The sequence below is a fragment of the Penaeus chinensis genome, chromosome 36 (assembly GCF_019202785.1).
Source record: "Penaeus chinensis breed Huanghai No. 1 chromosome 36, ASM1920278v2, whole genome shotgun sequence".
Taxonomy (NCBI): domain Eukaryota; kingdom Metazoa; phylum Arthropoda; class Malacostraca; order Decapoda; family Penaeidae; genus Penaeus; species Penaeus chinensis.
In genome coordinates, this window is record NC_061854.1 from 33,424,788 (window position 1) to 33,441,222 (window position 16,435).

General features: G+C 50.2%; 2 protein-coding genes across 2 annotated transcripts in view; both read right to left on the reverse strand.

Moving 5' to 3' along the window:
- LOC125044925 (fibrillin-1-like) overlaps window positions 1–6,766 on the reverse strand; it is a 22,666-nt gene extending 15,900 nt beyond the window's left edge. Inside the window, exons 1-10 of the mRNA XM_047641887.1 lie at window positions 6,726–6,766; window positions 6,255–6,427; window positions 5,446–5,627; window positions 5,107–5,305; window positions 4,781–4,914; window positions 2,773–2,845; window positions 1,700–1,900; window positions 903–1,100; window positions 172–543; window positions 1–58 (exon numbers count right to left, since the gene is read on the reverse strand). The exon at window positions 1–58 is cut by the window's left edge and continues 209 nt beyond it. Coding sequence (XP_047497843.1) covers window positions 1–58; window positions 172–543; window positions 903–1,100; window positions 1,700–1,900; window positions 2,773–2,845; window positions 4,781–4,914; window positions 5,107–5,305; window positions 5,446–5,627; window positions 6,255–6,427; window positions 6,726–6,766 — 1,631 coding nt within the window. The remainder of the gene's footprint in view (window positions 59–171; window positions 544–902; window positions 1,101–1,699; window positions 1,901–2,772; window positions 2,846–4,780; window positions 4,915–5,106; window positions 5,306–5,445; window positions 5,628–6,254; window positions 6,428–6,725) is intronic.
- Window positions 6,767–6,820: 54 nt separating this feature from the next.
- LOC125044926 overlaps window positions 6,821–16,435 on the reverse strand; it is a 54,792-nt gene continuing 45,177 nt past the window's right edge. Inside the window, exon 43 of the mRNA XM_047641888.1 lies at window positions 6,821–16,428. Coding sequence (XP_047497844.1) covers window positions 6,821–16,428 — 9,608 coding nt within the window. The remainder of the gene's footprint in view (window positions 16,429–16,435) is intronic.

Here is a 16,435-nt window from a genome sequence, read left to right on the forward strand (position 1 = left end):
TCGGGGTCTTTGCGGCACTCGGGCTCCACCGGGGCCTCGGTTATGGGCGGCTCTTGCACTGCGGAGGGGGGGGGGGGGGTTAGGCCTTTGCTGAAATATTCTGGGATGTAGGATTATGTGCGACGTTCATGTCATGCAGCTTGGACAAATTTTCATGAATGGGAGGCTTACCTTGGAAGCACTGGAGGTATGGGTTGCCCCTGAGTGGCGGCGGGCACACACACATGGCTGCGTGGTTGGCGGCGTTGCACTCGGCCTGCACGGCGCACGTGGAGGCCTCGCACACGGGGATACAGACTCGGTTGAGGCGGTCACAGGCCTTATCGTCAGCGCAGTCATCGCTGGAGGTGCATCCCACCGCCACGCAAGCCACGCTGGGGTTGCCTTGCATACCCGCCGGGCAATAGCATTGGGCACGATGCAGCACGGCTCTGCACTCAGCGTTGAGTCCGCAGGCGGGGCCGCTGTACGAGCACGGATCTACACAGTTCTGGCTGACACACGCCTTGTCCGTGGGACAGTCCTCGTCCACCAGGCAATCGGCTGAGAGAATTCGGAGACGTTATTACGACGGCCTTACCTTGTCCGGGTTAGTCTAGCTAGAGGCAGCGGGTTAGGCAGTATATCCAGAAGCGGGTTAAGCGCTGACAAGCAGGTTAGTAGCCACGGGGGCCCATGACGGCGGCGGCGGCGAGGAGGTTACTGGTTATTGCTTGGGTTCCCCGAACGCCGCCTGTCTCGGGAGCTCAACACCTGCAATGATATTTCACCAAAACCCTTCATGTGCCCGGTGACCCCATACCCTCCCCCCTCCCTCCCTCCCTTCGTCTCTCTCAAAAAAACATGCATCCTTCCCCTCTAACGACATGCAATGTATCGACATCTTCTTCTCAGGTACTCACGCTGGAAGCACTCTATCTGGGGGTTGCCCGCCCATCCTTCGGGGCACGAGCAGGTTGGACGGTGCTGCTGGGTCCTGCAGAGGGCGTTGCGACCGCACGGGTCCTCCATCAGGCACGGGTCCACGCAGATCAGGTTGATACACGCCTCATCCGTCGGGCAGTCGACGTCGGAGCGGCAGACGGGCTCCAAGGGCGGAACTGCAACATCCACGGCACAAAATTAGGTTTAAATAACGTCCATAATAGAACAAGCTTTGATAATTCTGTCCATTCGGTTCAGCAGAGACAATGATCGAAAAATGAGAATAAATGTTTCGTCTGTGTTAATTTTGGTGGAGGTAAACATTCAGCTTTCATGCACCAGTATGTCTTTGCGTGAGTAATAAGTTGCATCGAACGAGAACTGTGTTTAGAACTTACCTTAAAGGGGGAGGTTGGTTAGACTGGGGGTGGGGGGGTGGGGAGGGATATATTTTAATGCCTTCTTTATCACACTATACACAAGCGACGTGCAACACAAACGAATCTGAATACATGCCATCATCTGTGTGCTCTGTGATTCATCTTCCTTTTAATTTTATCTATTCATATATCTATTACTATATTTGTAACTATATTATTGGAAAAAAAAAGTATGACGCAATATCATAATCACATCACTGATTTTGCACCGTGCAATTATTCTCTGCCGAAATTCATACCTTTTCTCGGCAACGGATCGAGATATCTGGTGTGTGTGTGGGGGGGGGGGGGGTATGGGGAAGGGAGGCGGGAGGGGATGGCAGAGGAGTTCCTACCTGGACGACAATCAACGTTTGGGTCGCCGGTCGTGCCCTCAGGACATATGCAGTAGGGCTGGTGCCTGTAGGGTTTGCACACGGAGCTCTGAGGGCAAGGGTTGGCGGCGAAGCACGGGTTTTGACAGCGTGAATCCAAACACTTGTCAATTTTAAAACAGTCGATGTCTATCTCGCACTTACGGGCCGGGCGGGGGGCAGCTACGGGGGTTCAGGGGGGTGGTGTTAGGGTGTTAGGTCGAGGTGACAAGGGCGTCAATGGCGTGGCGATGCTGTTTGTGGGGTTCTTCTCAACCTCAAAGCATTCGAATCAGAAACAACAACAACAACAAAAAGTAAAAAAAAAGAAAAAACAAATGTCTGTCACAAGTTTATTCTTTTGAGACGAGAGTTAGCCATCGATGAGGTTGGGAACAAAAGTGCATCGCCATGCGTCACCTTCGCGACTATTGACAACACATAAAGCATTACTACGACGTTATTGCTGTTGGTTTATCGTGCGCCCGTGACATCACATGCATAAAAAAAATATACTTATATCCCCACATGACAGAAACGTACTAATTCCTGCTGAAACTGAGCATTTAAAAAAGAATAAACGCAAACCAACAACAATAACTTCGACAAACACATATCACACTAATAAAAAAAGCTATGTTCATACAGAAAACAAATCTAAGCTAGCGTTTGTGAGATGTTATAAAGCGAGAACACACAACTAACAACAAACAAGCAACAAACATGAAGCTGTGGCGAGTGGGTGAGCTTGTGACGTCATCATGCATTGTGCTGCGGCTTTGTGAATTTCGTACATTTATATACACATACAAGTTAGTTGTATCAAGCTCGACAACATAAACATAAGTTTGGCCGTTAGTCTTGGAATTACGAAATTACTAGACTGAGTTTTACTTTGTTAGTGTAACTAAAAACTGATTATCACTGTGACTAAATAATCCTTTTGGGTTAGACTATTAATAAGTATTAAATGAATGTCTTCTGTCAGCACTAGACAGATAGACAGACAAACATTCAGTCAGCAGGCGGAAAGTGCACTGTCATCGGGTACTCACTCAGATAACAGTTGACGTTCGGGTTGCCTGTGTATCCGGGCGGGCACGAACACTGAGGGCGGCGGTTCAGGACCTGCGGAAGGAGGGCGGGCGGGTGACAAGTGCCGAGAGGAAGGAGGGGGGGGGGGGACAAGTGCCGAGAGGAAGGAGGGCGGGGGGGGGGGGGGGCGCAAGTGCCGAGAGGAAGGGACGAGAGGGAAACGAAGGGGAGATGGGGAGGGGGAAGGAGAGTGGGGAGGGGGAAGGAGAGTGGGGAGGGGGAAGGAGAGTGGGGAGGGGGAAGGAGAGTGGGGAGGGGGAAGGAGAGTGGGGAGGGGGAAGGAGAGTGGGGAGGGGGAAGGAGAGTGGGGAGGGGGAAGGAGAGTGGGGAGGGGGAAGGAGAGTGGGGAGGGGGAAGGAGAGTGGGGAGGGGGAAGGAGAGTGGGGAGGGGGAAGGAGAGTGGGGAGGGGGAAGGAGAGTGGGGAGGGGGAAGGAGAGTGGGGAGGGGGAAGGAGAGTGGGGAGGGGGAAGGAGAGTGGGGAGGGGGAAGGAGAGTGGGGAGGGGGAAGGAGAGTGGGGAGGGGGAAGGAGAGTGGGGAGGGGGAAGGAGAGTGGGGAGGGGGAAGGAGAGTGGGGAGGGGGAAGGAGAGTGGGGAGGGGGAAGGAGAGTGGGGAGGGGGAAGGAGAGTGGGGAGGGGGAAGGAGAGTGGGGAGGGGGAAGGAGAGTGGGGAGGGGGAAGGAGAGTGGGGAGGGGGAAGGAGAGTGGGGAGGGGGAAGGAGAGTGGGGAGGGGGAAGGAGAGTGGGGAGGGGGAAGGAGAGTGGGGAGGGGGAAGGAGAGTGGGGAGGGGGAAGGAGAGTGGGGAGGGGGAAGGAGAGTGGGGAGGGGGAAGGAGAGTGGGGAGGGGGAAGGAGAGTGGGGAGGGGGAAGGAGAGTGGGGAGGGGGAAGGAGAGTGGGGAGGGGGAAGGAGAGTGGGGAGGGGGAAGGAGAGTGGGGAGGGGGAAGGAGAGTGGGGAGGGGGAAGGAGAGTGGGGAGGGGGAAGGAGAGTGGGGAGGGGGAAGGAGAGTGGGGAGGGGGAAGGAGAGTGGGGAGGGGGAAGGAGAGTGGGGAGGGGGAAGGAGAGTGGGGAGGGGGAAGGAGAGTGGGGAGGGGGAAGGAGAGTGGGGAGGGGGAAGGAGAGTGGGGAGGGGGAAGGAGAGTGGGGAGGGGGAAGGAGAGTGGGGAGGGGGAAGGAGAGTGGGGAGGGGGAAGGAGAGTGGGGAGGGGGAAGGAGAGTGGGGAGGGGGAAGGAGAGTGGGGAGGGGGAAGGAGAGTGGGGAGGGGGAAGGAGAGTGGGGAGGGGGAAGGAGAGTGGGGAGGGGGAAGGAGAGTGGGGAGGGGGAAGGAGAGTGGGGAGGGGGAAGGAGAGTGGGGAGGGGGAAGGAGAGTGGGGAGGGGGAAGGAGAGTGGGGAGGGGGAAGGAGAGTGGGGAGGGGGAAGGAGAGTGGGGAGGGGGAAGGAGAGTGGGGAGGGGGAAGGAGAGTGGGGAGGGGGAAGGAGAGTGGGGAGGGGGAAGGAGAGTGGGGAGGGGGAAGGAGAGTGGGGAGGGGGAAGGAGAGTGGGGAGGGGGAAGGAGAGTGGGGAGGGGGAAGGAGAGTGGGGAGGGGGAAGGAGAGTGGGGAGGGGGAAGGAGAGTGGGGAGGGGGAAGGAGAGTGGGGAGGGGGAAGGAGAGTGGGGAGGGGGAAGGAGAGTGGGGAGGGGGAAGGAGAGTGGGGAGGGGGAAGGAGAGTGGGGAGGGGGAAGGAGAGTGGGGAGGGGGAAGGAGAGTGGGGAGGGGGAAGGAGAGTGGGGAGGGGGAAGGAGAGTGGGGAGGGGGAAGGAGAGTGGGGAGGGGGAAGGAGAGTGGGGAGGGGGAAGGAGAGTGGGGAGGGGGAAGGAGAGTGGGGAGGGGGAAGGAGAGTGGGGAGGGGGAAGGAGAGTGGGGAGGGGGAAGGAGAGTGGGGAGGGGGAAGGAGAGTGGGGAGGGGGAAGGAGAGTGGGGATGACCTCGCACTTGGCATTGACCCCGCATGGCTTGACGACGAGGCAGGGGTCATCGCAGCGGCCGTCGAAGCATGCCAGCTTGCTCGGGCAGTCACCGTCGGTCTGGCACTCCTTGAAGGACGGTTCACCCACGGGTTCTTGGGGGGAGTGAAGAATTGTGAGGGATCAGGGAGAGAGCCAGAGGGTCGGCAGCTACTTTCAGTGTCCAAACAAAATAAACAATACGTACACAATGTCATCAATACACACGACAAGAAATTATTTGAAGCGAAGCGAAATAACGGAGAAATCAGTCTCTGGCAATCAAAGAACGCCGGCAAGATACTCACTCAGCGTGCACTCAACGAAGCCGTTGCCCTCATAGCCTTGTCGACACAAGCACTGAGGACGATGGTTGACAACGCGGCAGTCAGCGTTGGGGCCGCAGTTGCATGGGTCTTCGCACTCCTGGTCGATGCAAGCGAGCCATGATGGGCACTCCTCGTCGACCACGCAGTCAGGGCGCTCACACCGCACGTACGGGTCGCCCTGTAATGCACTGGCTCGTTATATTCTACCGACGCTTAGTGACCCTTGCGAACCATGATATTAGAATTGGTGCTAAATTAAGAGAAAACGACAGAAATAAGGCGCAAATCAAATTCGTCAAAATGCAAATCCTATCTCACAGAACACTGCATGTGGTATTCCAGCCTCACCAGGAAACTGTCCGGACAATAACACTGAGCGCGATGGTTGACGACACGGCACTCAGCGTTGATGCCGCAGTCTTCGAAGTCACAGGGGTCCTCACACTCCTGGTTGATGCATGCCTGTTTCACTGGGCAGTCCGAATTGGCACGGCACCCGGCTGCGTTTTTGGTGAGCGAGGGGGAAGAAAATAAGAGAAAATTAACAAATGATTTACTCATATATAATCTTTTCGTTTACAAGTCGGCAGGGCAAGGGGACGCTCTCGTTAAGGTCGCTGGATGGGTTATTTACGGGTTAGTTGCTACTGACTTTATTCCTTTTTTCATCGAGATATTAGGGTTTGTGTTTACCAAAAAGTCTGAAACAGACTATGGTCGCGGAGTACTACAGGGACTGTTAAACTAGTAAAGACCGGTAAATTCAGATATTTACAGAAAACATCGAAATACTGATTTAAGGTTAATAATGAATTGGTGGTATCTACTATAATAATGAAAATGACTTATGTATTGCAGACTGATGTATCATGGCAAGATACTACTATCTACCTACCTATGAAAGGTATGGATACAAATCAGCATGCATACGAAAAGCTTAGTACTTAAAAAAAAAAAAAAAAAAAAAAAAAAAAAGGAAAGTGAAGCATGTAAATGAAAATCAAACTACAGAATAGCAAAGTACGAGGCACTACACCACTTACAAAGGAGGGAGTAAAAATAAACAAGAGTAACATACTAACAAAAAGATAGAAGACACTTATATCTACGACTTAACAACATCTTACCGACAAGACACTGAATGTTGGGATTCCCGACAAAGCCGTCTGGGCAAGAGCACACAGGGCGATGCCGGGTCACGTGACATTCAGCATTGGGGGCACAGTTATCGTAGATGGCACAGGGGTTCTTGCACTGCTGTGCCACGCAGGCGAGAGCATCACTACATTCCTCATCCACCCTGCAGTCAGGGCGTGGGGTTGTGAGCTCAACTGTGATGAATGCAAAGCATTAGAATTTGCACACATATGTATTTGCTTTTATAAGGGAATATCAACAAAAAATTGGGATTCTTCATTTGTTGAACGGGAAGTCTATCTATATACACAAATTTACACATATTGGAAATAAGCATAGAAATAGTTTATGATGCATAACAGTTTAGATGCAGTTTATACGTGCTTGACTTTGCAGTATGTACGATGCAATTTCATTCATGATGCAGGACTGAACGATGCAAACTTAAAATGCATAAGCACATTCTAAATGAAACATTGACAGGCACAAGAGAAACATGCATCGTGCTCTGACATGCGTGAACCAGAAATAGAGAAATATACAAGATCAGAAGCCACTAGACATTCTTACTCATGGTGCACTGGAGGTAGGGGTCTCCCGTTAATCCCGAAGGACAAGAACACACTGGGCGGTGCCTTGTGACATCACAGAGAGCCGTAGGGGCACACGGGTTAGCTACCAGACAAGGGTTCTGGCAGTTCCCGCTGAAGCATGCTTGGTGATCTAGGCAATCTTCATTCACAGTACACTGAGGCTGGATGACAGGTGGAGCAGGGGTTGGGGCAGGGGTGGTGGGGGGTGAACACTGGACATAAGGGTTGCCTGTGTATCCAGGGCTGCAGATACACATTGGTGTGTGCACTGTGACAAGGCACTCAGCATTAAAGCCACAAACATCTCGATACAGGCATGGATTTTTACATTCTTGATTAAGACATGCCTGATGATATTCACAATCTCCATCGACAATACAGTCTGGACGAGAGGTTGTGAGTGGTATGACTGGCGGTGGTGTGGGTTGTTCAGGTCTTCGACAGGAGACGAAGGGGTTTCCAATATAGCCTGGTGGGCAGTTGCAGCGGGGACGATGGTTCTCTGCAGTGCACACTGCCATCGGGGCACAGGGGTTGCTTGTAAGACAAACATCACGACACACATTGCTAATACAGACCTGTGTTGTGAAGCAGTCAGGATCAGTGACACACTGTGGCCGTGCAGTGATAGGGGCAATAGGTGTACAGACAGCCTCGTGCAGCTGTACAAAACAATCTGAATTTGTATCACATGGCATAAGGCTGCATACTTTGACACAGAGACGGTTCACACATTTCTCATCAAAGGCACATTCACCACTTGTAGCACATCCAACAGGTAAGGGGCCTTCAGTTGATGGTGGTGCAGGGGGAGGCGGTAGTGGGTCCTTTACAATGGGGGGCTGCGTCTCTGATAGAGGTAGAGGCGTTGTTGATGTAATTGCAACAGGCCTCACAGGCTGTTGGGGTGGTTCAACCGTTTCGGCAACAGGAGGTGCTGGTGTAGATGGTATCTCTGTGAGCACGGCAGTGCAACGAGTCTGTGGATCTCCTGTAGTTCCAGGTGGACACACGCACACAGGCCTATGATTCAGAGTCTTGCAGTCTGCACTGTCTCCACATATGCCAAGGCTACAGACATCATAACACAACAAATTAATGCAGGAGTTGTCTATATCACAATCATCATTATTCTCACAGGCAATCTGTATAGGTGGCACTATTGGTGTAGGAGGAGGTGTAGGTAATGGTTTCACTGGATGACTTGGTGTTACTTCAGTTTCTGGTGGAAGAGTTGTGGAAGGAGGAGGAGAAACTGGTATAATGGGAGAATCTGGAGGTGGTGTCTGCACTTCACCAACAGGTGACGGCGGTTCCACAGGATCTAATACTGCTATTGCAGAACACTTAAGCGTAGGATTTCCTGTTGTTCCTGGTGGACATGCACAAACTGGCCGGTGACCCTTTGTTTGGCAGTCTGCATTTTCACCACACAGGCCAGGGTGACATATATCCAAACAAAGTTTGTTGACACAAGAATTATCATATGGACACTCATCAATGCTCTCACATCCTACTGGTACTGGTAGAGGTGTAGGTGGAAGTGGAGGATGGCTAGTTGTTGGTTCTGTTGGTCTTCTTGGAGGATCCTCCCCTATAGGTGCCTGAGTTGTAGATGGTGGAGGAGATACAGGATGGATTGGGCTGTCAGGTGGTGGGGAAACAGTTTCCTTGATAGGTGTCTGTATGGTTGTCTGTTCTGACAAGAGTGCGTGACAGCCAATTGTAGGATTTCCTGTTGTGCCTGGTGGACAATTGCACACAGGCCGATGCTTATGGATCTTGCAGTCAGCATCTTCCCCACAGATACCAATGGCACAAGCATCATAGCAGATATGATTCAAACATGAGTTATCCATTGGGCATTCATCATTGTTGGTACAAGCTATAACAACTGGAGGAAGTATGGGTGTTACTGGAGGACGAGGTGTTGTAGGCTCAGGAGGTCGTGTTGTTGGTTCTTCTACAAGAGGAGGAGGCATTGGAGATGACTGTCCTACTCCAGGTAGAATTGGCTCATCAGGTCTTGGGGACGTGCTTGCCGCAATAGGAGGTGGAAGAGTGTCTGGACTTTCAGCTGCAATTGCAGTGCAGCGGATAGTTGGGTTACCAGTTGTACCAGGAGGACATATACATGCTGGCCTATGCCCATGTGTTTGACAGTCAGCATTATCACCACAAAGTCCAGGGAAACATACGTTAAAGCACAATCTGTTTACGCACGTATTGTCATATGGACATTCATCATTACTCTGACACCCAACTGGAATTGGTGGAGGAGTAGGAACTGGTGGAGGCTGAATTAATGGAGGCTCAGAAGGTCTTGGCGGCCGTTCGGAGGCTAGAGGAGGAGGAGGAACAGAAGATGGACCTGCCACAGGTCTGATTGGTTGTTCCACAGGAGGCGAAACACTTTCTGTTATTGGTATAGGGGGTGTAGGCTTGAAAATGGAAAGAGCCTGACACTGGATCTGTGGATCACCAGTTGTTCCAGGAGGACATATACAAACAGGTCTGTGATTACTTGTCTTACAGTCTGCATCTTCGCCACATATTCCTAGACTGCAAGCATCATAGCAAAGCCTATTCAAACAAGAATTATCCACATCACAATCATCATTATTTTCACAAGCAGTAGGTACAGCAGAGACAATGGGTGGTGGTGGTGGTCGTGGAGGTAGAGGTTCAGGTGTAGGACGAGTTGATTCTTCTGCCAGAGGGGGAGGTCCTGTGGTTGTAGGACCTGCAAGTGGGATAATCGGAGAGTCTGGTTTTGGCTCTTTTCCTACTTCTGGTGGATATGGTTTTGGTGGCATTTCGAAAGCTACTGCTGAACATTTGATGGTTGGGTTTCCAGTGGTTCCTGGTGGACATTTGCATACTGGACGATTTCCTTGAGTCTGGCAATCTGCACTTTCTCCACATAGGCCTGGATAACAAACATCAAAGCAGAGTCTGTTAACACACGAATTATCAGATGGACAGTCATCAGAAGTTTCACATCCTACAGGTATGGGGCCAGGTGTGGGTGGTGGAGGAGGCGTAGTCACTGGAGGCAATGTTGTAGGTGGTGAAGGAAGTTCAGCCAAAGGAGGAAGTCCAGGACTTGTTGGTTCAGCTATGGGTCTAATTGGATCACCTGGCTGTGTTGGACTTATTTCTGGAATGGGTGAAGCTGGTACCAATGGCCTTTCTGTAAGTACTGCCTGACATCCATAGGACGGATCTCCCGTGGTTCCTGGAGGACAACTGCAAACTGGGCGATGATTATGAACCTTACAGTCTGCATCATCTCCACATACTCCAAGACTACATACATCATAGCAAAGGTTGTTGATGCATGAGTTATCCATTGTGCAGTCATCATTGTTTGTACAAGCAATTACGAAAGGAGGGACAACTGGAGGTGGAGGAGGTCTAGGAGTTGTTGGCAATGGAGGTCTTGGTGTTGGTGTTTCAGCTAGAGGTGGTGGTATTGGTGTTGATGGTCCAATTCCTGGTACAATCTGATCGTCTGGAGTTATTCCTGGGGCGCCTGTTATAGGAGACATAGTTGTAGGTCTGTCGGTAGAAACTGCCTTGCAGCTTTCTGTAGGATTGCCTGTAGTGCCTGGAGGGCACAAGCATAGAGGTCTATGGCCAATGGTCTGGCAATCAGCACTGTCACCACACAGACCAGGATGACATACGTCCAGACAAAGACGGTTGATACAGCTGTTATCATATGGACAATCATCAGTGCTTTCACAGCCTACTGGATTGGGTGGAGGTGTTGGTATTGCTGGAGGTCGAGGTATTGGAGTTTCAGGTGGTCGTGTAGTTGGTAGTTCAGCAATAGGGGATGGTGGGGTAGACGATGGACCTGGCACTGCATGAATTGGTACATCACTGACAACTGGTAATTCTGTTACTGGAATAACTGTTGTAGGTCTCTCGGTGGAAATTGCTTTGCATCCTACTTGAGGATCACCAGATGTTCCATGAGGACAAAGGCAGACTGGTCTGTGATTGACAGTTGCACATTCAGCATCATCTCCACAAATTCCAAGGCTACAAGCATCATAACATAATTTGTTCAAGCAGGAGTTGTCCATATCACAGTCGTCATTATTTTCACATGCAATGGGTATTGCTGGAACAATGGGAGCTGCTGGAGGTCGTGGAGGTAGAGGTTCAGGTGGAGGACGAGTTGATTCTTCTACTAAAGGTGGGGGTCCTGTGGTTGTAGGACCTGCAATGGGACTGATTGGAGAATCTGGTTGTAACGGCTTTTCTCCTACTTGTGGTGGATACGGTTTTGGTGGCATTTCGAAGGCCATTGCTGAACACTTGATAGTTGGGTTTCCAGTGGTTCCTGGTGGACATGTACACAAAGGTCGATTTCCTTGAGTCTGGCAATCTGCACTTTCTCCACATAGGCCTGGATAACAAACATCAAGGCAGAGTCTGTTAACACACGAATTATCAGATGGACAGTCATCAGAAGTTTCACATCCTACAGGTATGGGGCCAGGTGTGGGTGGTGGAGGAGGCGTAGTCACTGGAGGCAATGTTGTAGGTGGTGAAGGAAGTTCAGCCAAAGGAGGTAGTCCAGGACTTGTTGGTTCAGCTATGGGTCTAATTGGATCACCTGGCTGTGTTGGACTTATTTCTGGAATGGGTGAAGCTGGTACCAATGGCCTTTCTGTAAGTACTGCCTGACATCCATAGGAAGGATCTCCTGTGGTTCCTGGAGGACAACTGCAAACTGGGCGATGATTATGAATCTTACAGTCTGCATCATCTCCACATACTCCAAGACTACATACATCATAGCAAAGGTTGTTGATGCATGAGTTATCCATTGTGCAGTCATCATTGTTTGTACAAGCAATTACGAAAGGAGGGACAACTGGAGGTGGAGGAGGTCTGGGAGTTGTTGGCAATGGAGGTCTTGGTGTTGGTGTTTCAGCTAGAGGTGGTGGTATTGGTGTTGATGGTCCAATTCCTGGTACAATCTGATCGTCTGGAGTTATTCCTGGGGCGCCTGTTATAGGAGACATAGTTGTAGGTCTGTCGGTAGAAACTGCCTTGCAGCTTTCTGTAGGATTGCCTGTAGTGCCTGGAGGGCACAAGCATAGAGGTCTATGGCCAATGGTCTGGCAATCAGCACTGTCACCACACAGACCAGGATGACATACGTCCAGACAAAGACGGTTGATACAGCTGTTATCATATGGGCAATCATCAGTGCTTTCACAGCCTACTGGATTGGGTGGAGGTGTTGGTATTGCTGGAGGTCGAGGTATTGGAGTTTCAGGTGGTCGTGTAGTTGGTAGTTCAGCAATAGGGGATGGTGGGGTAGACGATGGACCTGGCACTGCATGAATTGGTACATCACTGACAACTGGTAATTCTGTTACTGGAATAACTGTTGTAGGTCTTTCGGTGGAAATTGCTTTGCATCCTACTTGAGGATCACCAGATGTTCCATGAGGACAAAGGCAGACTGGTCTGTGATTGACAGTTGCACATTCAGCATCATCTCCACAAATTCCAAGGCTACAAGCATCATAACATAATTTGTTCAAGCAGGAGTTGTCCATATCACAGTCGTCATTATTTTCACATGCAATGGGTATTGCTGGAACAATGGGAGCTGCTGGAGGTCGTGGAGGTAGAGGTTCAGGTGGAGGACGAGTTGATTCTTCTACTAAAGGTGGGGGTCCTGTGGTTGTAGGACCTGCAATGGGACTGATTGGAGAATCTGGTTGTAAAGGCTTTTCTCCTACTTGTGGTGGATACGGTTTTGGTGGCATTTCGAAGGCCATTGCTGAACACTTGATAGTTGGGTTTCCAGTGGTTCCTGGTGGACATGTACACAAAGGTCGATTTCCTTGAGTCTGGCAATCTGCACTTTCTCCACATAGGCCTGGATAACAAACATCAAGGCAGAGTCTGTTAACACACGAATTATCAGATGGACAGTCATCAGAAGTTTCACATCCTACAGGTATGGGGCCAGGTGTGGGTGGTGGAGGAGGCGTAGTCACTGGAGGCAATGTTGTAGGTGGTGAAGGAAGTTCAGCCAAAGGAGGTAGTCCAGGACTTGTTGGTTCAGCTATGGGTCTAATTGGATCACCTGGCTGTGTTGGACTTATTTCTGGAATGGGTGAAGCTGGTACCAATGGCCTTTCTGTAAGTACTGCCTGACATCCATAGGAAGGATCTCCTGTGGTTCCTGGAGGACAACTGCAAACTGGGCGATGATTATGAATCTTACAGTCTGCATCATCTCCACATACTCCAAGACTACATACATCATAGCAAAGGTTGTTGATGCATGAGTTATCCATTGTGCAGTCATCATTGTTTGTACAAGCAATTACGAAAGGAGGGACAACTGGAGGTGGAGGAGGTCTGGGAGTTGTTGGCAATGGAGGTCTTGGTGTTGGTGTTTCAGCTAGAGGTGGTGGTATTGGTGTTGATGGTCCAATTCCTGGTACAATCTGATCGTCTGGAGTTATTCCTGGGGCGCCTGTTATAGGAGACATAGTTGTAGGTCTGTCGGTAGAAACTGCCTTGCAGCTTTCTGTAGGATTGCCTGTAGTGCCTGGAGGGCACAAGCATAGAGGTCTATGGCCAATGGTCTGGCAATCAGCATTGTCACCACACAGACCAGGATGACATACGTCCAGACAAAGACGGTTGATACAACTGTTATCATATGGACAATCATCAGTGCTTTCACAGCCTACTGGATTGGGTGGAGGTGTTGGTATTGCTGGAGGTCGAGGTATTGGAGTTTCAGGTGGTCGTGTAGTTGGTAGTTCAGCAATAGGGGATGGTGGGGTAGACGATGGACCTGGCACTGCATGAATTGGTACATCACTGACAACTGGTAATTCTGTTATTGGAATAACTGTTGTAGGTCTTTCGGTGGAAATTGCTTTGCATCCTACTTGAGGATCACCAGAAGTCCCATGTGGACAAAGACAAATAGGTCGATGATCAATAGTTCTGCAATGAGCATCTTCTCCACATATGCCTAAGGTACATGCATCATAACAAAGTTTATTCAAGCAGGAGTTGTCCATATCACAGTCGTCATTATTTTCACATGCAATGGGTATTGCTGGAACAATGGGAGCTGGTGGAGGTCGTGGAGGTAGAGGTTCAAGTGGAGGACGAGTTGATTCTTCTACTAAAGGTGGGGGTCCTGTGGTTGTAGGACCTGCAATGGGACTGATTGGAGAGTCTGGTTGTAAAGGTGTTTCTCCTACTTGTGGTGGATATGGTTTTGGTGGCATCTCAAAGGCTACTGCTGAACACTTGATAGTTGGGTTTCCAGTGGTTCCTGGTGGACATTTGCATACTGGACGATTTCCTTGAGTCTGGCAATCTGCACTTTCTCCACATAGGCCTGGATAACAAACATCAAAGCAGAGTCTGTTAACACACGAATTATCAGATGGACAGTCATCAGAAGTTTCACATCCTACAGGTATGGGGCCAGGTGTGGGTGGTGGAGGAGGCGTAGTCACTGGAGGCAATGTTGGTGTTGTTGAAGGAAGTTCAGCCAAAGGAGGAAGTCCAGGACTTGTTGGTTCAGCTATGGGTCTAATTGGATCACCTGGCTGTGTTGGACTTATTTCTGGAATGGGTGAAGCTGGTACCAATGGCCTTTCTGTAAGTACTGCCTGACAACCAGTTGTAGGGTCTCCTGATGTCCCTGGAGGACAACTACAGACTGGACGGTGATTATGAATCTTACAGTCTGCATCCTCTCCACACACTCCAAGACTACATACATCATAGCAAAGTTTGTTGATGCACGAGTTGTCTGTTGTGCAATCATCATTATTTGTACAAGCAATAGCTATTGGAGGAACAATTGGTTGTGGCTTTGGGCGTTCAATTACTGGCTCTGGAGTCTTTGTTGTTGGCATCTCTGCTAGTGGTGGGAGGGGTGTGGTGGTTGAGCCAGCTCCTGGAATCAGTGGGTCTATATGTACTTCAGGTATATCTGCTATAGGTGAAATGGTAATTTCTGGTTTCTGTGTTGCCATAGCACTGCAGTGTACTGTGGGATTGCCTGTTGTCCCCGGTGGACACACACAGGATGGGCGATGTCCTACAGTTTGACAGTCGGCATTTTCAGCACATAACCCAGGATGGCAGACATCTAGGCAGAGACGATTTACACATGTGTTGTCGAAACTGCACTGGTCGTTGCTTTCACACCCAACTATAATTGGCGGAGCAGTAGGAATGGGTGTTGGACGTTGGGTAATGGGCTGTTGTGGTGGTCTAATTTCAGGCGTTTCAGCTATTGGTGGGGGTCGTGTAGTAGAATCTGAAATTGGACGAATTGATTCTTCAGGATGGGGTGGCACCTCCGCAACAGGGGGAACAGTTGTTGAACTTTCAGTCACTAAAGCTTTGCAATAAACTTGAGGGTCTCCAGTTGTACCAGGAGGACAAAGACATACAGGTCTGTGATTAACAGTTCTGCAATTAGCATCATCACCACACACCCCAAGACTACATGCATCATAGCAAAGTAGATTAATGCAAGAGTTACCAAAACTACAGTCATCATTATTTTCACATGCAATAGAAATAGGAGGAATAACAGGAGGTAAGGGAGGTCGAGGTGACAGAGGGTCTGGGTAGGGAGTTGTAGGCTCTTCCACCAAAGGTGGTAGTCCAGCAGTTGTGTGTCCAGCAAGTGGGGTAATTGGAGAGTCAGGTTGCTGGGGCGTCTCTCCAGCCACCGGAGGAGTAGGAGTTTGGGGAGAATCAACAGCAAGAGCTGTACACTTTATAGTTGGGTTCCCTGTTGTACCTGGTGGACAAGTACAAAGGGGACGATGTCCTTGAGTCTGACAGTCAGCATTTTGTCCACAAAATCCAGGATAACAAACATCAAGGCAAAGTCGGTTTATACAAGAATTATCATAGGGACACTCGTCTGTAGTCTCACAGCCAACTGGTATAGGTCCAGCTGTAGGCGGTGATGGTGGCTGGGTCACAGGAGGTTGTTTAGGTCTTGGTGTGGGAAGCTCAGCCAAAGGTGGAAGTCCAGGACTTGTCGGTTCTGTTACAGGTGTTATTGGGTCCCCAGGTTGTGATGGATGTATTTCAGATATGGGAGAAGATGTTGGAGGTCTTTCTGTAAGTATTGCCTTGCATCCCTGAGTAGGATCTCCTTCAGTCCCAGGAGGACAGCTACAGATGGGCCGGTGATTATGAATTTTGCAGTCAGCATCCCCCCCACATACACCAAGACTACACACATCATAGCAAAAGTGATTAATGCAAGAGTTATCAGTAGAGCAGTCATCATTATTTGAGCATGCTATAGCAATTGATGGAACAATGGCAGGTGGAAGTGGTAGAGGTAATGGTGATTCAGTTGGTCGGACTGTTGGGAGCTCAACCAGAGGAGGAAGCATAGTACTAGGAGGTTCTTTTCCAGGAATAATAGTCGGGGAAAGTGGTGGTCTTGATGTTTCTGCAAGGGGCAAGACTGTAACAGGTCGTTCTGTTGATAGGGCACTACAATGTTCTGTTGGGTTGCCGGTTGTTCCTGGAGG